Here is a 26,810-nt window from a genome sequence, read left to right as displayed (position 1 = left end):
TGATTGTTGATCCATTGGCAGTCCAAGGGACAGTGGTGGAGGAGGTTAATGGGATGAAAAGTAGTTTGGCAAAATTAACTGCCAGTGGGCACACAGAGGTTGGTGAAAGAGGAGGGTGAGGCAGTTGAGATTGCTGCTCGTAAGGAGGCAGCAACAGGTGCTAAGTTGGGCCCTTCGGAGAATGCCGAGAAAGGCATAGAGGGTAGCTGTTGGCTTTTGAGAGAGGAATTCAAGCCTGGAATGGGGGGAGGGGGGAAATGCAAGTAGCAAGGCCGAGCAAGAGTGAAGGTATGGGTGGGTCTTCCTGAACTGTTTAAATGCAATAAAGACAAAAACTCAGGTTTGGGGCAATGTAGACAATTATTTGTACATTTCTAATACTTAAGTGAAATTAGAGACATTGTAGAATTGAGAAACATTTAGTCTGCAGTATTTTCAAACAAAATGATTGATATTCATAAAAGTCCTTCATCAGTAAAGATAAGTTAATTAAGTTTGAAGACAGCACTGTAAACAGATGCTGAATTGTCTGGCTGCAGGAGTTTAGCTTTAGTAGTAATTATCTGCCTGGGACAACACAACACAGCAGAACAGATGTCATCTTAAATAACTGTGACAGAAGACAGCTGTATAATGAAAAACAGGAACAGATAAATGCTCTGCGCAGACTTAGACCTTACACACCTCCAGGAAAAATGGTCTGATTCGTCAAAAATCAATCTGCCAGTAATACTCAATTAGCACAAGTTTTAAAAAATTATTCCGATTCAAATTGTGTTAAAGACCTTCTTTTCCATGATTTATAGAAAACCCGATTACCATAACATGGTAGAGCATAGTCGGATTATAGCATTCAAACCAACAATTTTTTTTTCAGTGTAGAATATTGCGGTTCATTTAATGTAAATTAGGTTTTAAAAGCTTCTCCAAATTACGAGATGTAAAAGGCAACAATTGCTACCAGAGAAGAAGTGAGAGTTGCAGCCCTTGACATCAAGGCAGCATTGGACCGAGTATCGCAACAAGAGCCCTAGCAATGGGAAAATCTCAAGTGCTTGGAGTTACACCTAACATACAGAAAGATGGTCATGGCTTTCAGAGGCAAATCAGCATGGTCCCAAAACATCACTTCCAGAGTTTCTCAAGGCCCTTGGCCCAACCACCTTCAGCTATGATTATTACCATCTTGCAGTCTATAAAATAGCAGGGAGGCTGAGCTGGAGTTTTCCTGGAATCAGGTCCCTTCTTTGTAGTCTGAGAAAAATGCTGGATGCGATTCACCAGTCAACACTGCCAAATATTGGGGGAGACATTGAGTCATTGCTAAGGGAACAGATGTGGCTGCTGTTTGGGCAATCTGTTTTTGGATGTTTTCTCACCAAAATAATTACTATATTACAAAAAGGTATCTATAAGGATTTTTTTTTAAAAAGCTTAGTACAAAGACAGAAATTAATTAGTAGGATAATATATGGAAAGACTGAGGAATTTTGAGATATTCTGATTGGAGTACATTGAAATTAAATCGCAAATGCTAACAAATGCTCTATTCTCAAAGTCTAGTTTTTCATTTAATGAGAAACCTATTTGCCCTGATTAAAATGAAGTGAAAAAACATTCTATAAATTGCTAAATTTGATGAGGAACATCTCAATACAAAGTCTTTTGCTATTACTGAATATTTCAAATTGCATTTCAAATCTGTTTTTATCTGAATTAAAAAGACTCTCTCAAACAATCCCCTTGGTGCATTTTGGAACAAACTCTTCAATACAGACTTATGCTGTGCAAACAACTTTTGTGGGAGTGGATTTAATATTTGATATCATATAACTTGAACCACGATCTTGAGAATCTAATGAGACTGAATAGAAACACAAAAAGAGAAAAAAAGAAAGAGAGAGGAAAGTTCTCCCTCACTACTACAGTGGGGCTTGAGCCCACAACCTTCTGACAGAGGCAAGAGTGCAACCATTGAGCCACAGCTAATATCTGGGTAAATGCACAAGCACAGATGGGCAGCACTTAAAAAGGAATGGAGCAAAAGTAAGTGAGAAGTTCTGATGAAGGGCTTCATCCAAAAAGTTAATTTGTCTGTTCTTGCCACAGATGATCTGGATACGAAATTGGCTAAGTGACAGGAAACAGAATATTGATGAATGGTTGTTTTTCGGACTGGAGTAAGCTATACAGTCGTGTTCCCCAGGGGTCTGATGTATATTAATAACTTAAGACTTGGGTGTACAGGGCATCATTTCAAAATTTGGAGATGACACAAAACTTGGAAATATAGTGATCAGTGAAGAGGATAGTGATAAGATTTCAAGAAGACAGACAGGCTGGTGGAATGGGCAGACACGTGGCAGTTGAAATGTAATGCAGGAAAGTGCGAAGTGATATATTTTGGTAGGAAGAAGTACAATTTTACAGGGGGTGCATAAAGAGAGACCTGGGGGCACATGTGCACAAATCTTTGAAGGTGGCAGGGCAGGTTGAGAAAATTGTTACAAAAGCATATGGGATCCTGAGCTTCATAAATAGAGGCAGAGTACAAAAGCAAGGAAGTTATGAACCACCTTTATAAAACACTGGTTTGGTCTCAACTGGAGTATTGTTTCCAATTCTGGGCACCACACTTTAGGAAGGATGTGAAGGCCTTAGTGCAGAAAAGATTTACAAGAATAATTCATGGGATGAGGGACTTCAGTTACGTGGATAGATTAGAGAAGCTGAGGTTGTTCTCCTTAGAGCAGAGAAGGCTGAGAGGAGATTTGATAGAGGTGTTCAAAATTATGAGGTGGATGTAGTGTAGATGACAGAGTAGATAGAGAGAAACTGTTCCCATTACGGAAGGTCGAGAACCAGAGGACACAGATTTAAGGTGATTGGCAGAATCAAAGACGACATGAGGAAATTCTTTTTTATGCACGAGTGGTTAGGATCAGGAATGCACTGCCTGAAAGGGAATGCAGGCAGATTCAATCTTGACTTTCAAAAGGGAACTGGATAAGTACCTGAAGGAAAAAAAACTGCAGGGCTACTCGGAAAGGGCAGGGGAGTGGGACTAGCTAAAGTGCTCCTGCAGAGAGCCGGCACGGGCTCGCTGGGTCGAATGACCTCCTTCTGTGCTGTAACCATTCTATGATTCTATGTCTGACCTGGAGCCGTCTTGGAGGTGTAACTGGAGCGGACAGTGCCAGGGGGCTAAATTAACAGTCAGCTTTAGCTGCGGTTAATGATTGCACCTACCAATGTTAATTCAGCTTCCGCGATTCCTTAAGCTACCAGCTCTAAATGAAATCATAATGCACTGCTTAAACCAAAGTATTCATAAAAAGCACAGCAGAAAGAGGTTGAAATGGGTTACTGACAAGAAGTCCTCTAAACCAGCTTCCCATTTGGTCTGTGATCATAATACAAGTTACTTCATAACTTATGTGTTACCTGCATCGAGAATGCCCTGAGCTAGGATAGCGCCAAACTTGGCCATGACATCATCATGCTTGTCGTTGATAACCTTTGCGTAGAGCTGTCGGAATTGTGTGACCTGGTTAAGGAACCACAGGACAGTAAGTCAATGTGAAACTTGTAAAACAGATAAGTTCAAATGTTAGAAACATGTATAAATCTATGACTTATCATATGTAAACCCTTAGAAATAAAAAAAATCTTAAGTATTGAGGAATACAGGTTGCCGGATGTGATATAGAAAACCCACCAACAGATTTACTCCTTTAAAAAGGGAATTGTTGAAATTACATATACTTTATATAAATGGAGCTGATAAAAGCAAACAATTATCCAAGTTTTATCTAATTGGTTCTAAAGTGCTATGCTGAACACAATCACAGGTTTTAAACCCCACATGCATACTATTTTATGCATGTTAAGTATATTCTGCTTCCTTGACTTCCTACCATTGAAATGAAGTGCAGTAAGTCAGTCTTGAAGCACTGCATACATAATTATGCTTTGCCTATAAGTTGATCATTCGCAAAATGTGCTTTAACACCTTTTCAATGTTATACTTGCATCTAATTTCTCCTTTTCTAGTTTGCAATACTCATCAATTTTTAAAACAGTAAAACATTTAAATTAGAAAGCTCAATGTCAATCAAAGGAGCAAAAGTAAACTGAAAGCCTTTCTTTTGAACAGAGCAGAACAGCATATATATTTATTTATCGTGGGCATCTGAGCAAGGCTGGCAATTACTGCCCATTCCTAGTTTCCCTGGGAAGGTGGAAGTGGGCCTTTTTGAACCGCTGCAGTCGATGTGGTGAAAGTGCTCCCAAAATGCCTTTAGGTTGGAAGTTCCAGGATTTTGACCCAGCGACGATGAAGAAATGAAAGTGCATGTTCAAGTCAGGATAGCGTGAGATTTGGAAGGGACCTTGGAGGTGATTGTATTCCCATGCAACTGCTTCCCTTGTGCATCTTGGTGGTAGAGGTTGAGGGTTTGATAGCTAGTGCTGAAGAAGCCTTGGCGAGTTGCTGCAGTGGATCCTGAAAATAGTACCCACTGTAGCAGTGGTATGCCGTTGGTGGAGGTGGTGAATGTTTAGGCTAGTGAATGAAGAGCTGATCAAGCAAACTGCTTCATCGTGGAAGGTGTCAAGCTTAATGAGTGTTGTTGCAGCTGCACCCATCCAGACAATTGGAGAGTATTCCATTACACTCCTGACTTGTAGATGGAGAGGCTTTGGGGAGTCAGATGGTGAGCCACACACGTCGCAGAATACCCAGCCTCCAACCGGCTCAATTAGCCACAGCATTAATGCCCCTGGACCAGTTGAGTTTCTGGTCAATTACTTCCCCATGGATGTTGATGGTGGGAACTCTGCTATGGCAACACCATTGAAGGTTTAGAGGAAAGTGGTTAGGCTCTCTCTTGTTGGAGATGATCATTGCTTGGCACTTGTGGAGCACAAATGTTACTTGCCACATCAGCCCAAGCCTGGATTTTGTCTATGTTATGATGCATACAGGTTTGGACTGCTTCATTACTGGAGGAATTACAAATGGAGCTGAACATTGTGCAAACAAAAAACCCCACTTCTGACCTAAATGATGGAGGGAAGGTCCTTGATGAAACAGTTGAAGATAGTTGGGCCGAAGAACTCCTGCAGCGATGTCCCGAAGCCGAGATGATTAGGCTCTAACAGCCACAACCACCTTCCAACCCGATAGGACTCCAGCCACTGGAGTGTTTCCCCCCCCCACCCCGCCTCAATTTCTATTGATTTCAGTTTGACCAGGGCTCCTTGGTGCCACACATGGTCAAATGCTGCCTTGATGACTCGCCTCATTTCTGGAATTCAGCTCGAGTCCATGTTTGAACCAAGGCTGTAATGGAGACAAGTGATCCTGACGAAACCCAAACTTAGCATCAGTGCGCAGATTATTGGTTAACAAGTCCACTTGATATCATCATCATCATAATAGGCAGTCCCTCAGAATCAAGGAAGACTTGCTTCCACTCCTGAAGTGAGTTCTTTGGTGGCTGAACAGTCCAATACGATAGCCACAGACTTTGTCACAGGTGGGACAGATAGTTGTTGAGGGAAGAGGTGGGTGGGACTGGTTTGTCGCACGCTCTTTCCGCTGTCTGCACTTGATTTCTGCACGCTCTCGGCGTTGAGACTCAAGGTACTCAGCGCCCTCTCGGATACACTTCCTCCATTTAGGGCGGTCTTGGGCCAGGGACTCCCAGATGTCAATGGGGATATTGCACTTTATCAGGGAGGCTTTGAGGGTGTCTTTGTAGCGTTTCCGTTGCCCACCTTTGGCTCGTTTACCGTGAAGGAGCTCCAAGTAATGCACTTGCTTTGGGAGTCTTGTATCTGGCATGCGGACTTTGTGGCTCATTGAGTGGAGCTGATCGAGTGTGATCAGTGCTTCAAATGCTGGGGATGTTTGCCTGAATGAGGATGCTGATGTTAGTGCACCTGTCCTCCCAGGGGATTTGTAGGATCTTGCGGAGCCATCGTTGGCAATATTTCTCCAGTAACTTGGTGTCTACTGTACATGGTCCATGTCTCTGAGCAGAGGGCAGGTATTACTACAGCCCTGTAGACCATGAGCTTGGTGGCAGTTTTGAGGGCCTGGTCTTCAAACACTCTTTTCCTCAGGAGGCCGAAGGCTGCACTGGCGCACTGGAGGCGGTGTTGGATCTCGTTGTCGATGCCTGCTCTTGTTGATAGGAGGCTCCCAAGATATGGGAAGTGGTCCACGGTGTCCAGGGCTGCGCCGTGGGTCTTGATGACTGGGGGGCAGTGCTGTGCAGTGAGGACAGGTTGGTGGAGGACCTTTTTCTTATGGATGTTTAGCATAAGGCCCATGCTTTCGTACTGTACGTCTCAGTAAATATGTCGACTATGTCCTGGAGTGCAGCCTCTGTATGTGCGCAGACGCAGGCGTCGTCCGCGTACTGTAGCTCGACGACAGAGGTCGGTTTTGGATCTGGCCTGGAGACGGCGCAGGTTGAACAGGTTCTCACTGGTTCTGTAGTTTAGTTCAACTCCAGCAGGGAGCTTGTTGACTGTGAGGTGGAGCATGGCGGCGAGAAAGATTGCGAAGAGGGTTGGGGCGATGACACAGCCCTGTTTGATCTCGGTCCAGACGTGGATTGGGTCTGTGATGGAACCATTGGTAAGGATCATGGCCTGCATGTCGTCGTGGAGCAGGCGGAGGATGGTGACGAACTTTTGGGGGCATCTGAAACGGAGGCGCTCCATAGACCCTCGCGGTTGATTGTCAAAGCCTTTGTAAGGTCGAAGGCGGCCATGTATAAGGACTGGTGCTGTTCTCTGCATTTTTCCTGTAGCTGTTGCGCTGCGAAAATCATGTCCGTTGTGCCCCGTAGGGGACGAAATCCACACTGACTCCGGGAGGAGCTCCTCGGCCACGGGAAGAAGACGGTTGCGGAGGACTCTCGTGACGACTTTCCCAGTGGCTGATAGCAGGGAGGTTCCTCTGTAGATGCCGCAGTCAGACTTGTCCCCTTTTTTAAAGATGGTTACGATTACTGCATCTCTGAGCTCCCCTGACATGCTCTCCTCCCTCCAGATGAGGGAGATGAGGTTGTGTATTTGCGCCAGCAGTGCCTCTCCGCCATACTTCAGTGCCTCAGCAGGGATTCCGTCCGCACCCGTAGCCTTGTTGCTTTTAAGCTGTCTTATGGCTTTTCTACCTCGAGCAGTGTTGGGGTCTCACTGAGATGGTGGCGGGTCGCATGCTGCAGGATGGAGTCAAGAACACTCGAGTCAAAGGCACAGTTGCGATTGAGGAGATCTTCGAAGTGCTCCTTCCAGCGGGCCCTGACTGCCTCGGTGTCTTTGATGAGTGTTTCCCCGTTCTTGGCCAGCAGTGGGATGGAGCCTTTCTCCATCCACCACCTGTTCTTTAGGTTCCGGGTTTTTTTGTTGGACCTCAGTCTTGAGCCGTCTGTAATGCTGCTTTTCTGCTCCCGCATTGGGTTGTTGTTTAAGGCTCAGAAATGCCGTGCGCTTGCAATCTATTAGCTCTTGGATCTCCTGATCATTCACATCAAATCAGTCCTGTTGTTTCCTGGTTGAGTAACCGAGTGTCTCTTTGCAGGCACTGGTTATGGAGGCCTGGAGAGCAGACCAAGCGCTGTGGGCATTCTGCGGCTCGGGGTCGTCAAGGCACGCCAGGTTATCGGTGAGGTGCTGAATGTATAGGACCCTCTTAGCTGGGTCCTTAAGTGCACCGGCAGTGACTTTTTTGCGGCACTGCTTCTGCTGCCCCCTCTGCTTTGGGGCTATGTTGATGTCGATGATGGTTAGGATTAGGCGGTGGTCTGTCCAGCAGTCGTCAGCTCCTGTCATGGCGCGGGTGATGTGCATGTCCTTGTGATCCCTGGCTGGGATGATGACATAGTCGAACAGGTGCCAGCGCTTGGAGTGAGGGTGTTGCCACGACGCTTTGTATTTGTCCCTCTGACGGAACAAGGTGTTGGTGATGACAAGTTCATGCTCTCGACATTTTGTCAGGAGTAGGGTACCACTGGAGTTAGCTTTCCCTACCCCCTCTCTGCTAATCACCCCCAGCCCCCAAGGAGGTCTGTATCCTGGTCAAGCCTGGCGTTGAAGTCACCGAGGAGGATCAGTTTGTCACCCACGGGGATGTAGGACAGGGATTTTGCGAGGTTGGTGTAAAAACCCTCTTTGGCCTCATCAGTTGCAACGAGTGTCGGGGCATACGCACTGATGACTTTGGTGCACTAGTTCCAGGATAGGGCGAGTCGAAGCGTCATGAGGCGTTAGTTAGCCCCGCAGGAGAAATCTTGGATGCGGTCAACCGGCTCATTTTGGATGGCGAAGCTGACTCCGTGGAGGCGGCATTCTTCTTCTGGTTTCCCTTTCCAGAAGAAGGTGTAACCTCCACCTTGTTCCTTGAGCTGACCTTCCCCTGCCCGCCGGGTCTCGCTTAGGGCGATGATATCGATATCAAAGCGTCCAAGTTCCCGAGCAACAATGGCGGTGCGGCGATCCGGCCTGTCGCTGTTGGGGTTGTCCATGAAGGTCCTAACGTTCCAGGTCCCGAACTTCATGTTAACAGAATGGAAGATGCATGTGCATGAGTTCTTTTAACGTGGGGTGGGCGTTGCACACCTGCTACCACACGGGCTTAGCTGAGCGAGGTCTTGATCCAGTGGCAAGGGGGTCCAAGATGACTGGAGACCAGGCACTGCTATATGGGCCTAGTTGCCTATGGCGAGATGTTGGTCACAGGCTCGGCGCTGGGTAGCGCCCTTGGTGGTAGAAGATCCGAGGCCTGGTTGGGGGCAGGCATTGGGTCAGTGGCCCACCGGCGTTCAGGGTGGGAGGGCAGGGGGGTCACAGCCATGGAACTCACCACATGTTGGAGGTGGAGAAGAGGCCAGGTCGCCAGTGGGGAAGGAGCTCCGGTCGTCGACGTGGAAGAGGGGGACCCAGTCGTCATTGAGGTGGTGGTCGTCTGTCGCCACGGGAGGTCCAGCCGTCGTCGAGGAGACCCAGACTCTGTCATGGAGGAGAGGCTCATCTGCTGCCGCTGGGGTGGGGGAGGGATGGAGGCCTGATAGCCAGGTCGAGGGCACCGCCTCTGGAGGACGTCGGAGGTCGTCGATGGGTGATGTGGTGGGAAGCCTGAGGTAGGCCCGAATGGCCCGAACTCGTGGGACTCACAGGGTTGGGACTAGGGCAAGGGGTAAGGGTTTGGATTGAGGTGCTTAGACCCCCTATTAGGATCTATTTGGTTAGGGGAGTTTTAGACATTGCCATGTGATGGCCACCGCCAAGGTGGTAGGTCACTAGGGAGCTCCCCCGCTCCAAACAACTCCCACCAGCTCTCGGCAACTTTCTTGATTGCACTGTTGATGACGCCTTCCATCACTTTGCTGATGATTGGGAGTAGGCTGATAGGGCTGTAATTGTCTGGAGGTAAGTGTCCGGCTTGGATTTATCTCGGCAATTTTCCACATTGTTGGGTAGATGCAAGTGTTGTAGCTATACTGGAATAGCTTATCTAAGGGCATGGCTAGCTAGTGATGGAGCCCTTGAGCATCACAGCTGAGATGTTGTCGGGGCCCCGAAACCTTTGCCGTGTCCAGTGCACTCAGCTGTTTCTTGACATCACGTGGAGTGAATTAAATTGGCTGAAGACTGGCATCAGTGAAGGGAGGGCCTCAGGAGGAGGCCATGAAGAATGACCCACTCGGTTGAAGATGGTTGCAAATGCTTCAGCCTTGTTTTTTATACTTGCATGTTGAGGATGGGGATGTTCATGGAGCCGTCTCTTCCTGTTAGTTGCCTAATTATCCATCACCATTCAAAACTGAATGTGGATGGTTTTATTAATTTTTTATATAAGCACTGATCACTCATTTCAGAATGTTTTTTGAAAGTCCTTATTCACCATAACTTGAGGCTTAACACAAACTGACGTTTTGTGTTTTGTTGTCACCATTTCAAGTTACTTTAATTAGTCCCTATTTACATCTCGTCATCATGAACATCCATATAATTTAGTATTTGATCCTAGAATGCAGCCCACCATAGGCCTAACCATTTAACTTGGCTCCTTTCTACTTGGAAGATTTCACTGCTGCCAAATATTGTTCTATAATTTATGGTAATAACAGCTTTTCTAGGTAAACTTTCAGATCCTACTATTCATTTGTCACAAAAGGTATCATTATACACCTAATGCATAATGCATTGTGGCTGTTAAAACCAATGACACCTGCCACCATTATGGATCGTATTGAAAAATAATGGATATAAGGGAGTGATTTCAAGCCAGTAGTACCCTCAAGGTTCAGAAGACTGCCTTGACATTTCTCTTAGACAGCCATTCTTGTATAGTTAAAAAGGTTCTTATTATTCACATTGATTACATTTTTAACCTTGCATGTTATGCTCTATTTAGAGACTATTTCAGACCATTTTGTATTTTTGTTCACCTCTTTTACATTACTTTCTACCCTCTTTGGCTGTGAAGCGGTTTGGGGTGTCCCGAGGATGTCGAATACGCTATATAAAATACAAGTTCCTTCATTTCTTGTAAAGAATCATAGTTTGAAGATGGTCCTCAATTTAAATGATACCACTCGTAAAGCACATTTTTCATACAAATCAGCATTTGTACTGAAGTTTAAAAATTTTTAACATTTAAAAAAACAAGCAACACAAAAGCTACAAAGTTGACTTGCACAGATAGTGTTGGATTAAAGGTTTACGGGTTGTAACATTCTGAATAAACTGAAATAAGATTTCTCATCTGCAGTTTGGAGAGAAAAAAAAAGAGAGCAAAAGAAACCAGGAGAGAGAGAGGAAGAAAATGTGAGAAAGAATAGAGCAAGAAAGAGAAAAGTGAGAGAGAAAAAGGGAAGAAGAGAGAGTGAGAGAGAGCAAGAATGACAGATCCACAGCACAACTGAATGAACTTAAAAATATAATGCAGCAATTGTTCTTTTAATAATGTAGAATTAGAGTAAAAGAGCTCGACTAATACTACTGAACTCACAACAAATCAAACTTTCCATGGTAAAGCTAATGAGCAATGCTTTGAATCCAACTGAGGTATCACTGGGTCTGTAAGTATTGGCCTTGTCGTCCTAATTTCAAATCAAACTTTCAACAAAGACTTGCTTCATGCTGTGCCTTTGATATAAAGGATAATCCATATCTTTTCCACTGCTGAAGCTGCCTCCAAGAAGCTTGACTTCCTCTTTCACACCAAACACCATTTTCTCTAATCAACTCCAGACAACATCCATCCAAGACAAGGATATTGCTCCCATATCTGGGAAACTTCCATCAAGCTTTCCGAGAATCTGGAAAACAGATTCTAAATCTATTAAATTTGGAAGAGTCCCAAAAGGCTCAACGTTGGGCTCTTGGGGAGTGTAAACAGCTGACAAGAATGAAATAACACACAAGTAGGACTCCGAGCACGGGATTAAGAAACTTGCTAAGTGTCAATCTTGGCTCAGTGGTAACACTCCTGTCTCGGAGTCAGAAGGTTGTGGGTTCAAGTCCCACTCCAGCGACTTGAGCACAACATCCAGTACTGAGGGAGGGCTGCATTGTTGAAGGTGTCATTTTTTGGATGAGACATTAAACCAATGTCTCATCTGCCCCCTCGAGTAGATATAAACAACATCTTGCATTTATATAGCGCCTTTAACGTAGTGAAACGTCCCAAGGTGCTCCACAGAAGTATTGAGAGATTAAAAAGTTTGACAAAAATCAAATGGCACTATTTCTAGGAAAAGCAGGGTAGTCCTCCCCGGTGTCCTGGCTAATATTTACCCCATAACCAAAATCACTACAACAGATTAATGGCTATTATCTCATTGCTGTTTGAGGGACCTTGCAGTGTACAACTGGCTGCCATGTTTTCTACGTTACAGAAAGACTACACTTCAAAAGTACTTCATCAGCTGTAAAGTGCTTCCACATGTCCTGAGGTTGTGAAAGACACTATTTAAATGCAAGTTCATTCTTTCTTTCTTTCTTTTCCTGCTCATCCTGAAAAACGGACTTCTTTAACCATTTCGAACTAAGTTATTTGCTTCAAACAACCCACATGCACAGTCCAGCCCAGAGAGCATGAGAATAGACTTGCAGCTAACATCAAAGGGAATCCAAAAGTCTTCTATAGGCCTATGAATAATAAACAGGGTAGTCAGAGGAGGGGTGGGGCCAATTAGGAACCAAAAAGGAGACCTACGCATGGAGGCAGAGGGAATGGCTGAGGTACTAAAGGAGTACTTTGCATTGGTCTTCATCGAGAAAGAAGATGCTGCCAAAGTCAGTGAAAGAGGAGATAGTTGAATTACTGGATGAGATAAAAATTGATAAAGAGGAGCTACCAGAAAGGCTGGTGGAAGGTATACAGTGGTGTTCCTCAGGAGTCAGAACTAGGACCACTGTTTTGGGTGTTCAGGGCGCAATTTCAAAACTTGCACATGACACAAAGCTTGGAAATATAGTGAACAGTGAGAAGAATAGTGATAGACTTCAAGAGGACATCGACAGGCTGGTGGAATGGGCAGACATGTGGCAGTTGAAATTTTACGCAGAAAAGTGCGAAGTGATACATTTTGGTAGGAAGAACGAGGAGGGTACAAGTCAAAAAGGGGTGCATGAACAGAGAGACCTGGGGGTATATGTGCACAAATCGTTGAAGATGGCAGGGCAAGTTGAGAAAGGGGTTTAAAAAAAAGCATACGGGATCCTGAGCTTCATAAACAGAGGCAGAGAGTACAAAAGCAAGGAAGTTATGGCGAATCTTTATAAAACACTGGTTTGATCTCAACTGGAGTATTGTGTCCAATTCTGGGCTCTGCACTTTAGGAAGGATGTGAAGGCCTTAGTGCAGAAAAGATTTACAAGAATGATTCCTGGGTTGAGGGACTTCAGTTACGTGGATAGACTGGAGAAGCTGGGGTTGTTCTCGTAGAGCAGAGTAGGTTGAGAGGAGATTTGATAGAGATGTTCAATATCATGAGGGGTCTAGACAGAGTAGATAGAGAAACAGTTCCCATTGTCAGAAGGATGGAGAACCAGAGGACACTGATTTAAGGTGATTGGCAGAAGAACCAAAGGTGACACAAGGAAAAACTTTTTTACGCAACGAATGGTTATGATCTGGAACACACTGCCTGAAAGGGTGGTGGAGGCAGATTCAATCGTGACTTTCAAAAGGGAAGTGGATACGTACCCAATGGGAAAATATTTGCAGGGCTATGGGAAAGGGCAGGGAAGTGGGACTGGCTGAAGTGCTCTTGCAGAGAGCTGGCACGGGCTCGATAGGCCGAATGGCCTCTTTTTGTGCTGTAATAATTCTATGAATTTCTGCTGACAAAGGTGATTTGAATATACTTAAAAGTGGTGCATTCCAATTGGCGGTGTCATTAAGAGACAAGTCTGCACTGGTCTTCTCAAGTGAGGCAAAATCATGTACAACTTAAGATTGCACTGAAGCTCAGAAGAGACTGGTCATCAGTCAATTAATCCCGGTCATTGCAACAGTACCAATGAAAATCTATCACTAACATTCATGGTAAGCTCTGCTACTTAGCTTAGAACAGGTGTGCACTCTGGAAATAGTGAAATGTTCAGAAGAAGTTTTTATTTTATTCTGATGTGTCCGCTTGCCTCAGTGGTAGCATTCTACATAAGTCGTCACCCGAGTCAAAAGGTTGTGGGTTCAAGCTCCACTTCAGACTTGAGCAAATAACTCAAGGTGATATTTAAATGCAGTACTAAGAGATTGCTGCATAGTAGAAGGTGCCATCTTTCAGATAAAACATTCAGGCGGACGCACAAGACCCCATGGCACTATTCAAAGTGGAGCTGAGGAGTTCTCCCCTCAACCAATAGCACCAAAAGTAATTACCTGGTCATTTATCTCATTTGCTGTTTATAGAACTGTGAGCAAATTAGTTGCCACATTTGCCTGGATAGCAACAATGACTAAACTTCAAAAGTAATCTGAAGTAGATGTGACGAAACGTCAACTGTTTCTCTCTCCATAGATGCTGCCTGACTTGCTGAATATTTACAGCATTTTCTGTTTTTATTTCAGATTTCCAGCACCCACAGTATTTTTCTTTTGTTTCAAAAGTAATTTATTGGCTGTGAAGTGCTTTGGACAGTCCTATGGCTCTGAAAACTGCTACAGAAATGGATGTTCTTTCTTTAGTGCAGGTCTCTGGAAAGGATCCATACCTAGATATACAAACCTGATCCTGATCAGCAAAATTAACAAGCAAGAAGAAACTGAAGAGATTAACTGAATAGCGTGACAAGAGTAAACGCAAGTCTTGATAATGGACTTAACTACAAAAATAAATTCCAAGACATAATTGACAATGATATACAAAATCAAAATCTGTAAAACTTCAAAATGATGATTCAAATCCAAGAACATAACTATTGACATGAATTATGGGCCAAAAATTGTGGTCGTAGGCTTCCCATGGGTAGATGCCGCCGACTGAATTTAAAAAAAAAACGAAAGTACCCAGTGGTCCCGGAGAAACGAACACTTCCGGTCCGAGACCTAGATGCGTAGCCCATCACAGAGGTCCACGCATCCCAGGAATGTAAGCGTAACCTGGGATCATTGGGCCTGGTCCACCAATCACAATGTAATATTCTCATTGATGATAATGGTGAGTTCTGTTTGTACGAGCTCCCATTACTATAAATGAGAATACCTCCCAAAACACAACACAAAATATTTTTCAAAAAAACATCTCATATTTAAAATTGAGACTGAATGTTTTAGGGAAAAAAATTATTTTTTTGAAATGTTTTAAAAATGTTGTAATAGGGTTAAAAATAAACTTGCCTTAATGCACAAGGTTTTTAATATAAAAATTAGTGATAAAATGTAATTTTTCTATCCTTTACAGCTCTTACGCTGATAAAAGCAAGCCTTACGCTTGCTTTTATCAGGCGTAAGAGTTTTTAAGGACATTCGCTAGGCAAGAGTTGGGCAAATAGCTCAAATCTGCGCCCGCGGAGGCCCTGTACTTTCGTATGCATTGAATTTGTCAAAAGACATTTTGAGTGTGCCGGATTTTGGTGCATGCGCCTAAGCCCGAAACTTGCAGGGTCTCTTCGGGCCTTACGCACATCGTACACACTCGGATAGGCCGAAATTTACGGCCCAATAAATGCGTTAAAGATGAATTTAAGAGGTTGTAATAACAGAACAGCTGCTGATGACAAATATGCTTCCAAAATAAAGCCTTATAGTTAAACAGGGGGAGGAAGAAAAAAAACACCAGAACCAATACGGTTCCTGTAAGGATCAAATGCAAAAATGCAGTGTTCATAACAGTTTACATGAGCTGGATTTATTAATTTGTACATACAGAATGAAGTAATGAGGAAGAATGTATTCACGAGGTTGTGTCATTAAATTTTTGATTCATACAAAAATGACAGAAGCCCTATTGCAGTAAACAGCGAGGTGTGTCTGGGCTGTCACTCATTTGTGCGTGCTGCATATTTATAATCTGAATGGAGTGAATGCATGTTTTGTATTCAATTTTACCTTTGGACACGTGATCTCTGTCTGCTGTATTAGGAGAAGGGCAGAAGCAATCAGAGCACCCTGACGCACGTAGTTCACTGGATCATTAGTCATTGGCTCCAAAAGGTTTATGGCTTCCTGTAAAGCAATAGATACTGTTATTTAAACAAGAGATGGAAAAGCGGATGGTGTTCTAGGCTGTAGGTTCTGGAACTTTTAAGATAAGCATTAATAATTTTCAAACTCAACGTTCCAGTCACTCAGAGTATACAGTGAGATCAGTGCATCCATATACTGCCAAGATAAAATGTCTGCCTACAACAACAAACACTTTAGTAATGACTTCTGATGGCTTTCACAGACTAGATTTATCCATCATAGATTTGAGTGGTTAGGGCTGCCACAAGTCACATTCATTATGCAAGGTGGTTATTGTAAAATGTGGGCAGCATGTGGCTCCGAATGTTGTAGAATAAAACATTCAATTTTATAGAATGGGAAGGCGCAAGTTCTATTTTACGTTACACTCAGTTCCCAATATGAATCACACTGGAACAAGCTGTGATGTCTTCCTGCAGGAGTGAAAAATCAGGCAGCAAGATTGGTCTAAAAGTCTTGGGTGTAACTTGTTGGAAATTAAATGTGTACACCACACTTTAAATGTATCCATATACAAAAAATAAATTGTCCACTGCAGTTTATCCAAGTGACTCAATTGTTAGTACTGTATATATTAAAGATGTTAATTCACTCCAAAGAGATGGATACAAAACGAGAAAATCATTAAAAAAAACAAATCACAAAGTATTTTTCTGAAAAGCACCAATTAGAACAATTACCACAACATATGCCAAGTACATTGCTCAATTTTTCCAAACCATTTTAATTTATGACCCATCTAAATTTTTACCCAAATATTTATTAAAAAATAAAAAAACATCTGGAAAACCATCCACTAATCTTACCCATAAAGTCAGTCACGTTTTAGAGATCCACCACATAGTCTTGGAAACAATTTCTATATTTAATTTTGAACACCTCTATTAAATATCCTCATATCCTTCTGTGCTCAAAGGAGAACAATTCCAGCTTCTCACATCTCTCCATATAACTGAAATCCCTCATCCCGATGACCTGTCATTAAACCATTTTTTGGAGAGAACACATTTGTAATTTTCCTGTTGCCTACCTGGGCTTCTTGAAGCAAAGGGGCCAAGTTTCGGCCTGAGTTGCTCGTATTTCTTTTGGAGCAACTGGTTTAGAATGGAGTATCTTAGAAATTGCAATTCTCGGCATTTAGTTTGCTCCAGTTCTAGTCAGTTAGAACAGTTTCGGTTTGGAACAGATTTTTTTTTTCTCCAAAAGGGGGCGTGTCCGGCCACTTACGCCCATTTTGAAAGTTTAGGCAGTGAAAACATACTCCAAACTAACTTAGAATGGAGTAAGTGTAGATTTTTGTACACTCAGAAAAACCTTGTCTACACTTTAGAAAATCAGGCGTAGGTTACAAATCAGGCGTAGGGAATGGGGGAGGGGGGGTTTAAAGGGAAGTTTACAAACATTAAACACTTCAGTTTTATAAATAAAGAGCCATCATCAATAATAAATGATAAATACATCAATAAATCAACCAATAAATCAATCCAAAAAAAAATAAAAAATTTAAAAAAATTATCAATAAAACAAAACATTTTCTACTTACCGACTGCAGCAGTGGGAGTCCTCCAATAGTGTGCTGGGACGCCCCCCCACCCCCAGTGTGTCTCTCACTTTCTGTCTGTCAGTGTCTGTGTTTCTGACAGCAAGGGGAGGGGGGGGGGGGAAAGAGAGAAAGAGGGGAGGGGGGGGAAGAGAAAGAGGGGAGGGGGGGGAGAGAGAAAGAGGGGAGGGGAGGAGAGAAAGAGGGGAGGGGGGGGAGAGAGAAAGAGGGGAGGGGGGGAGAGAAAGAGGGGAGGGGGGGAGAGAAAGAGGGGAGGGGGGGAGAGAAAGAGGGGAGGGGGGGAGAGAAAGAGGGGAGGGGGGGAGAGAAAGAGGGGAGGGGGGGAGAGAAAGAGGGGAGGGGGGGAGAGAAAGAGGGGAGGGGGGGAGAGAAAGAGGGGAGGGGGGGAGAGAAAGAGGGGAGGGGGGGAGAGAAAGAGGGGAGGGGGGGAGAGAAAGAGGGGAGGGGGGAGAGAAAGAGGGGAGGGGGGGAGAGAAAGAGGGGAGGGGGGGAGAGAAAGAGGGGAGGGGGGGGAGAGAAAGAGGGGAGGGGGGGAGAGAAAGAGGGGAGGGGGGGAGAGAAAGAGGGGAGGGGGGGAGAGAAAGAGGGGAGGGGGGGAGAGAAAGAGGGGAGGGGGGAGAGAAAGAGGGGAGGGGGGGAGAGAAAGAGGGGAGGGGGGGAGAGAAAGAGGGGAGGGGGGGAGAGAAAGAGGGGAGGGGGGGAGAGAAAGAGGGGAGGGGGGGAGAGAAAGAGGGGAGGGGGGGAGAGAAAGAGGGGAGGGGGGGAGAGAAAGAGGGGAGGGGGGGAGAGAAAGAGGGGAGGGGGGGAGAGAAAGAGGGGAGGGGGGGAGAGAAAGAGGGGAGGGGGGGAGAGAAAGAGGGGAGGGGGGGAAGAGAAAGAGGGGAGGGGGGGGAGAGAAAGAGGGGAGGGGGGAGAGAAAGAGGGGAGGGGGGGAGAGAAAGAGGGGAGGGGGGGAGAGAAAGAGGGGAGGGGGGGAGAGAAAGAGGGGAGGGGGGGAGAGAAGAGAGGAGGGGGAGAGGGGGAGAGAGAGGGAGAAGGAGGAGGGAAGGGGAGGGAAGGGAGAGGAGGGGAAGGAAGGGAGGAAGGGAGAGGAGGAGGAGGGGAGAGAGAGAAGAAGGGAGGGGAAGGGAGGTAAGGAGAGGAAGGGAGGGAGAGGCAGGGAGGAAGGGAGGAAGGGAGGGAGATAGGAGAGAAAGAAGGGAGAAAGAGAGAGAAGGAGAGGAGGCTGAACGGTCGGGCCAGGCGGGCCCAAGACTTGGGCTGGGGCGTGGACCGGAGGTCGTAGGTCGGGTCGGCGTCGGCGGCGGGTCGGGTCAGGGGTCGGGGGCGGTCGGGGTGGGGCGAGGTCGGGTCGGGCAGGAAGGTGCGGGCGGAGGGCGAGGGTCGGGTCGTCGGGGTCGGGTCCGGTCCGGGGGAAGCGGGAGTCGAGTCGGGTTGGGTCCGGTCGGGAGGAAGCAGGAGCTGGGCGTAGGAGGTGCAGCCTTATCCACGCAGCCCCCGTGAGGCCATTCGGCCAGGGCTAGGGGCTGCGTGCTTCGGGTCCCTCCCACACAGTTTTGGGCGCCTGGAGCTACTGCACATGCGCGCCCACTGTAGCGCCTGTGCAGAGGTCCTGGCACTGTTTTTAGCGCAGGGACCTGGCTCCGCCCCCTACAGCTTGTGCTGCGCCGCACCCAGCTCCAGAGGACCTGCAGGGAGCCGGAGAATAGTTAAGTTTTTTTTAGGCTCACTTTGTGGCGTGAAAAACGGGCGTCCAGGTCGGGGCTGCGCCGTTCTAGGCGCGGCCCGAAACTTGGGCCAAAGATATGGAGAATGCTTTAATGATCAGCGTATTAACTTTAACATTACTTGTCCTGCTTCCAATATGCTCATAATCCATATTGTAAGTTGACTTGCAGCATTTTACTTTCAAAAAAATACATTTCCCTAATGTATTTTATTCTTTGGACCTGAAGATCATTTCAATGGTTTAAGATTTGAAAGTTTTACAATTTAAAAAAAAAGAAAAATCGCATGCCCCATTAGAATAGCGTCAGAAATCCCTATTAAAATGGACAGCTTTACAATCAGATGAATTTAATAACTATAGTTTATCATTTAAACTTATAGCCAAGCCACTGCACTATAAAAACAGATGGAATTAATTCCAATGTATACATAAAGGCTATCTACAGCTTTTATTTTAAATATTTCTTTTAAATGCAAGGAAGAAATGCCCACATTAAGCAGTAAGTAATGAATCAAGATTTATATCTTTAAAAAGATGCCCAAGAGTTTAAACTGTAAACATCTTTATACAGTGTATTGTTTGGTTTATGTAATAGATATCAATTTGAAAAAATCCTATTGAGAACAGTATTTGAATACCACCATATATTATCAAATATTATACAAAGCCACTAATCCAATTTTCTTTGTAAGAAAATATAGTAGTGCATCAATCATTAATAGTCCTGTGTACAATTCACCAAATATCACTTTAGAAACCAATATGGAAATTAACACCAAAACCGAGATTAAGAAGTTGAAGCAATCTAGTTCAGAAATGCAGACATATATTGGAATTTGTAAATTAAACAGTGATTACTTATTTGTGAACTGTTAGCAAACTGATGTATACATGTGCCCCGAATTTCTGCAGGGGCTTTTCCAATCATCCAATGAAACTGCAACGGAAATCCTGGAAACAGCCATTTACACATTTTCTCCAATGTTTCTGCCAAAATTATGGCAGATGACCAGAAGAAACCCTGCGGAAATTTTACCCCATGAAATCTACTCGATAATTGTGCACCAATACACTGGAATAAACATATAGTTAAATGCTAAATTTCATTTGCAAACCAATTCAAAGGAAATACAGTTCCAGCTGATCCATGAAATGGACATAATAACTAAAACATAGGCTAACTGAATCATGGAATCCATATAATGATACAGCACAAAAGGAGGCTATTTGGCCCACTGTGGGAGATTTGATAGAGGGGTTCAAAATCTTGAACGGTTTTGATAAGAATAAATGAGAAAGGGTAGACGAATACTAGATCAATTGTCAATTTAGATCTGAGACCGATTGATTTGTGTTAATCAAAGGTATTAAGGGATATAGGCCAACGGTGGATATATGGAGTTAGATCGCAGATCAGCCATGATTTTATTGAATGGCGGAACAAGCTCGAGGGTCTCAATGGCCTACTCCTGTTCCTATGTTCGCAGTAGCAGAAGGGTCGGTAGCCAAAGGATACAGATTTAAGGTAATTAGCAAACAAACCAGTCGAAACGAGAAAAAAAAGTAAGCAGCAAGTTTGTGTGATCTGGAATACATTGCCTGTACTGGTGGTGGAAACAGATTCAATAATAACTTTCAAAAGAGAATTGGAGAAATAGTTGATGGGGAAATATGCACGGCTATGAGGAATTAGATAGCTCTTTCAAGAGTCAGCACAGACATGATGAGCCGAATGGCCTCCTTCTGTGCTGTATCATTCTATTCGGTTTAATATTGGTTTTGAATCCCCCTTTCAAAATGTAGGACTAAGGAAATCTCCAGTGCCAGCTTTTAAAACACTTAAAACAAGCAGAAACTTTAGTGAAAGATAATGCTTGATGTAAAGCTAATTATCACATTCTTCTGGCAGTACAGATAACTGAAGATTCGGACGCGCACATAATAAAAATTGATTAGAATAGACATAAAAATATATGAAAGTCTAACTGTCTAGTTATACTCAATGTATTAGGAGCTGTGTGTAATATATTTTGTTGTTATTTGAGGAAGTGCCCAAATTAGTGGATGTTAATCCAGTAGATATTATATACCATTTTCAGTAAACTTTTGACAAATTGAGGTCAGTGATGGAGTCATACGTCACACATAGGAAGATCGATGTGGTTGTTGCAGACCAATCATTACAGCTGGAAAAACATCCAGGTTTGGGCTGACATAGGGCAAGTAACATTCGATAAAGGAGCGGCATGCAGAGGCCCAGAAGCAGTGTGGAGGCCCCGACCTGCAAGAGACCATCAGCGGCAGGTCGGGTCCATAAAAGGAGTGGTGTGCGGAGGCCCAGGAACAGCGTGGAGACATGCCACTACAAGGTACAGCGTGAGCTAGTGCAGGAGGGCAACGGCAGCGAACAGTGACGTTAGCAAGGTCCAGGTCAGTGATTGGAGCGTGGGCAGGAACGGCAGGAACGGCGAGGTCGGGGCGAAGGAGCTCTGAGAGATTGTAGAGAGACGTGATCAGGGCCCAGGGGAGGCATGAGTTCGGGGCCAGGGGCCCAAGGGCAGCACGGGCCAGCCCACACTGCGATGTGTGCGCGCACTGGGTCCGTACAGCAGAGCAGGTCTCCAGTTGTCTTGGGTAATCCTTGCCACTGGACCAAGACCTAGCTCTGTCAAGCCCGTGTGGTGGCTTATACATAAGAATTAAGAACAGGAGTAGGCCATCTAGCCCCTCGAGCCTGCTCCGCCATTCAACAAGATCATGATTGATCTGGCCGTGGACTCAGCTCCACTTACCCGCCCGCTCCCTGTAACCCTTAATTCCCTTAGTGGTTAAAAATCTATCTATCTGTGACTTGAATACATTCAATGAGCTAGCCTCAACTACTTCCTTGGGCAGAGAATTCCACGGATTCACAACACTCTGGGAGAAGAAATTCCTTCTCAACTCGGTTTTAAATTGGCTCCCCCGTATTTTGAGGCTGTGCCCCCTAGTTCTAGTCTCCCCTACCAGTGGAAACAACCTCTCTGCCTCTATCTTGTCTATCCCTTTCATGATTTTAAATGTTTCTATAAGATCACCCCTCATCCTTCTGAACTCCAACGAGTAAAGACCCAGTCTACTCAATCTATCATCATAAGGTAACCCCCTCATCTCCGGAATCAGCCTAGTGAATCGTCTCTGTACCCCCTCCAAAGCTAGTATATCCTTCCTTAAGTAAGGTGACCAAAACTGCACGCAGTACTCCAGGTGCGGCCTTACCAATACCTTATACAGTTGCAGCAGGACCTCCCTGCTTTTGTACTCCATACCTCTCGCAATGAAGGCCAACATTCCATTCACCTTCCTGATTACCTGCTGCACTTGCAAACTAACTTTTTGGGATTCATGCACAAGGACCCCCAGGTCCCTCTGCACCTCAGCATGTTGTAATTTCTCCCATTTCAAATAATATTCCCTTTTACTGTTTTTTTTCCCCAAGGTGGATGACCTCACACTTTCCGACATTGTATTCCATCTGCCAAACCTTAGCCCATTCGCTTAACCTATCCAAATCTCTTTGCAGCCTCTCTGTGTCCTCTACACAACCCGCTTTCCCACTAATCTTAGTGTCATCTACAAATTTTGTTACACTACACTCTGTCCCCTCTTCCAGGTCATCTATATATATTGTAAACAGTTGTGGTCCCAGCACCGATTCCTGTGGCACACCACTAACCACCGATTTCCAACCCGAAAAGGACCCATTTATTCCGACTCTCTGCTTTCTGTTCGCCAGCCAATTCTCAATCCATGCTAATACATTTCCTCTGACTCCGCGTACCCTTATCTTCTGCAGTAACCTTTTGTGTGGCACCTTATCGAATGCCTTTTGGAAATCTAAATACACCACATCCATCGGTACACCTCTATCCACCATGCTCGTTATATCCTCAAAGAATTACAGTAAATTAGTTAAACACAATTTCTCCTTCATGAATCCATGTTACATCTGCTTGATTGCATTATTCCTATCTAGATGTCCCGCTATTTCTTCCTTAAATGATAGCTTCAAGCATTTTCCCCACTACAGATGTTAAACTAACCGGCCTATAGTTACCTGCTTTTGTCTGCCCCCTTTTTTAAACAGAGGCGTTACATTAGCTGCTTTCCAATCCGCTGGTACCTCCCAGAGTCCAGAGAATTTTGGTAGATTATAACAAATGCATCTGCTATAACTTCCGCCATCTCTTAATACCCTGGGATGCATTTCATCAGGACCAGGGGACTTGTCTACCTTGAGTCCCATTAGCCTGTCCAGCACTACCCCCCTAGTGATAGTGATTGTCTCAAGGTCCTCCCTTCCCACATTCCTGTGACCAGCAATTTTTGGCATGGTTTTTGTGTCTTCCACTGTGAAGGCCGAAGCAAAATAATTGTTTAAGGTCTCAGCCATTTCCACATTTCCCATTATTAAATCCCCCTTCTCATCTTCTAAGGGACCAACATTTACTTTAGTCACTCTTTTCCGTTTTATATATCTGTAAAAGCTTTTACTATCAATGCTGGTGTGCAACATTAAAAAAATCCACGCACAGGCATCTTCCACTCTTGAGGATGTAGTTTGGGTTCTTCTTTTGAAACACCTGTGAACTCATCCTTTTTTTTGGCGTGGAAGCAAGTCATCCTCGTTTCGAGGGACTGCCTATGATGAATATTTGATATAGCAAAAGTGTAATTTGTGTGGTTAGCCGCAAGGCATCCCAAACAGATCTGCTATTAGCACATCATCCCAATAGATCAACCAAAGTAGAATGTTTAAACAGAATAGATGGAAGTGAATATCAGAGTGAGAAAAATCACTAGTTTTTGCTGTTGCGATGTGCACACGCACACATATATGTATATACTCAGATACGTTATGTTTCTGACATTACAAGTGACTACACCCCAAAAGTACTTCATTGGCTGTAAAGCTCTTTGAGATGTCCAGTTGTTATGAAAGGCTCTATATAAATCCAAGTCTTTATATAATATATATATATCACACACAGTAACTTGCATCTATTTTTCTATAGTCACTCATATTCAAGCCTTGCCATAGACAGACCCAACATCTCAGCTTTGACCATCAATGCACTCTACTCCCAGATTGGACACATTCCATTACCTTTTCATTACCTACACTGATCTTCAACTCTAGATCTCACAATCTTTCTCACTGTTGCCATAGGCCACTCCTTTTCATTAGTCACCTTGACGCTGACGCTCATCATTCTCCTTGCCTATCACACTGCACAAACATCTATCTAGCCTTTGCTTATGTACCTCTATGCACAAGTGTCAATTGGACACAAGCCTCATGCAATTTTCCACATTTCAGGTTGTTTTTTTACCCCATCCACCATAGTAATTTCCATAGTCCATTTCAAATACTTCCTGTTAAAGCATTGCATCTTTTGACCCATTTTTCATATCATCAAGCATACAATTTACCTGATGTATAAAAATTAATCCATTACCTGCTAACTTTGAATGTCCACTTTCTTTATAATTATGGTACAAAGGCCATAGTCTTGGTCTTTGGAAAGCAGATTTTTAGTCCTCACTTCTTTTCATCAACACCCAGCTAATTAATCATATTGATAGCAACCAAGGATTCATTAAGAATGGAAATATTGTCTGCATATTATCAGATCAGCCATAATCTTACTGAATGGCGGAGTAGGCTCGAGGGGCCGTATGGCCTATTCCTGTTCCTATTTCTTATGTTTCAACTTCTGCTCTATACTTACAACTTTGGGTTCTCTAATTTAACTGTTTTGCTTGCACTAGGGGCATGATAATACTCTACTAAACAAGGTGGATGACAAATTTTTTTTAGGAACTCTTGGTTTCATTTCAAACCATTCCGACGTTTTTTCTTCAATCCTCACCAAGTTTTATCTCCTTTGTCATTTTGGTAATCTCTTCAGTTACACTATAAAGTTTCATCAACACCCAAATACCATTTCTCAACACGGAGTCATTTACCTACTTTAAAAAGTGTATAAGAAACATCTAAACATATTTTATATAGGGGCCAAGTTTCGGCCCGAATTGCTCCTATTTTTTTGGAGCAACTGGTTTAGAATGGAGTATCTTAGAAATTGCAATTCTCGGCATTTAGTTTGCTCCAGTTCTAGTCAGTTAGAACAGTTTCAGTTTGGAACAGATTTTTTTTTCAACAGGGGGCGTATCCGGCCACTTACGCCTGATTTCAAAGTTTCGTGAGTGAAAACTTACTCGAAACTAAATTAGAATGGAGTAAGTGAAGATTTTTGTATGCTCGAAAAAACCTTGTCTACACTTTAGAAAATCAGGCGTAGGTTACAAATTAGACGTAGGGAACGAGGTGGGGGGGGCGGGGGGAGGAGAGGGGGGGGCGGGAGGAGGAGAGAGGGGGGGGCAGGGGGAGGAGAGAGGAGAGAGACGGGGGGCAGGGGGAGGAGAGAGGAGGGGCGGGGGGAGGAGAGAGAGAGAGAGAGAGAGGGGGGGGGGGCGGGGGGAGGAGAAGGGGGGGCGGGGGGGAGGAGAGAGGGGGGGAGGCGGGGGGAGGAGAGAGGGGGGGGCGGGCGGCTGAACAGGCCGGGCCCGGGGTTGCGAGCTTCGGTCCGGTCGGGAGGAGCGCGGGTCGGGTCGGGGGGGGCGGAGGGAGGTCAGGTCGGGTCGGGTCCGGGGGGGTAGCGCGGATCGGGGTCGGTGTCAGGTCGGGTCAGGAGTGGTGGTGGGAGGGAGGTCGGGCCGGTTCGGGGGAGAGGGAGGTCAGGTTGGGTTGGGTCCAGTCCGGGTGGGGGCTGGTCGGGTCTGGGGGGGGGGGGGGGGGGTGGGAAAGAGAGGGAGGGAGGTCAGTTCGGGTGTGGGTGGGGGAGCGCGGGTCGGGTCGGTGTCGGGGGGGGGGGGAGGCGGGGGAGCGCGGGTCGGGTCGGTGGTCAGTTCGGGTGTGGGTTGTTGGTTGGGGCGCGGGTCCGGTCCGCGGGCAAGTGGGGGGGGGGGGGGGGGGGGCGGGGGAGGGAGTCGAGTCGGTTCGGGTCCGGTCGAGAGGAAGCAGGAGCTGGGCGTGGGAGGCAGCCTTATCCATGCAGCCCCAGTGAGGCCATTCGGCCAGGGCTAGGGGCTGCGTGCTTCGGGCCCCTCCCACACAGTTTTGGGCGCCTGGAGCTACTGCACATGCGCACCCACTGTAGCGCGCATGTGCAGAGTTCCCAGCACTGTTTTCAGCGCAGGGACCTGGCTCCGCCCCCCCCCCCACAGCTCATGCTGCGTCGCGCCCAGCTCCAGAGGACCTGCAGAGAGCCGGAGAATAGGCGAGTTTTTTTTAGGCGCATTTTGTGGCGCGAAAAATGTGCGTTCAGGTCCGGACTGCGCCGTTCTAGGCGCGGCCCGAAACTTGGACCCATAATGTCTACATTTTTTTTAAAAATCGGTTTCACAATAATGTTCTGACCAGAACATTCACGTCCTCTTATGAGGTTTCAGTGACTTTCTTGCCTCTGCCTATCCAAAAGCATTCTCTCAAATACCTTCCACAAGGCTTAGCAGATCAGAGTTTCTAGTGAATGTCCAATGGTGGAGCATTCCACCGACTACATATACCAGCTGTGCTCTGCACATGCAGAGGTCACGCTTCATTTTGGAATATTGCAAACATTAAATTTCATTTGAAAATGTTTCGGTTATTGACATTATGCATTATAGTAATTTGATATGATCAAATAAGTACTCCTGCTTCAATTTTACAGAACGATCAGATCATTTAACAGGTAATCAGTGACTGAAGTAATTTAATA

General features: G+C 45.2%; 1 protein-coding gene across 1 annotated transcript in view; it reads right to left on the bottom strand.

Moving 5' to 3' along the window:
• Nucleotides 1-26,810, bottom strand: part of psmd1 (proteasome 26S subunit, non-ATPase 1) — a 153,774-nt gene that overhangs the window by 25,599 nt on the left and 101,365 nt on the right. Inside the window, exons 18-19 of the mRNA XM_070883400.1 lie at nt 15,578-15,694; nt 3,445-3,547 (exon numbers count right to left, since the gene is read on the bottom strand). Of these exons, the coding sequence (XP_070739501.1) occupies nt 3,445-3,547; nt 15,578-15,694 (220 nt within the window). The remainder of the gene's footprint in view (nt 1-3,444; nt 3,548-15,577; nt 15,695-26,810) is intronic.

The sequence above is a fragment of the Pristiophorus japonicus genome, chromosome 6 (genome assembly GCF_044704955.1).
Source record: "Pristiophorus japonicus isolate sPriJap1 chromosome 6, sPriJap1.hap1, whole genome shotgun sequence".
Classification (NCBI taxonomy): Eukaryota; Metazoa; Chordata; class Chondrichthyes; family Pristiophoridae; genus Pristiophorus; species Pristiophorus japonicus.
The sequence above is the reverse complement of the archived record's forward strand: the minus strand, read 5'-3'. Positions and strand labels throughout refer to the sequence as shown.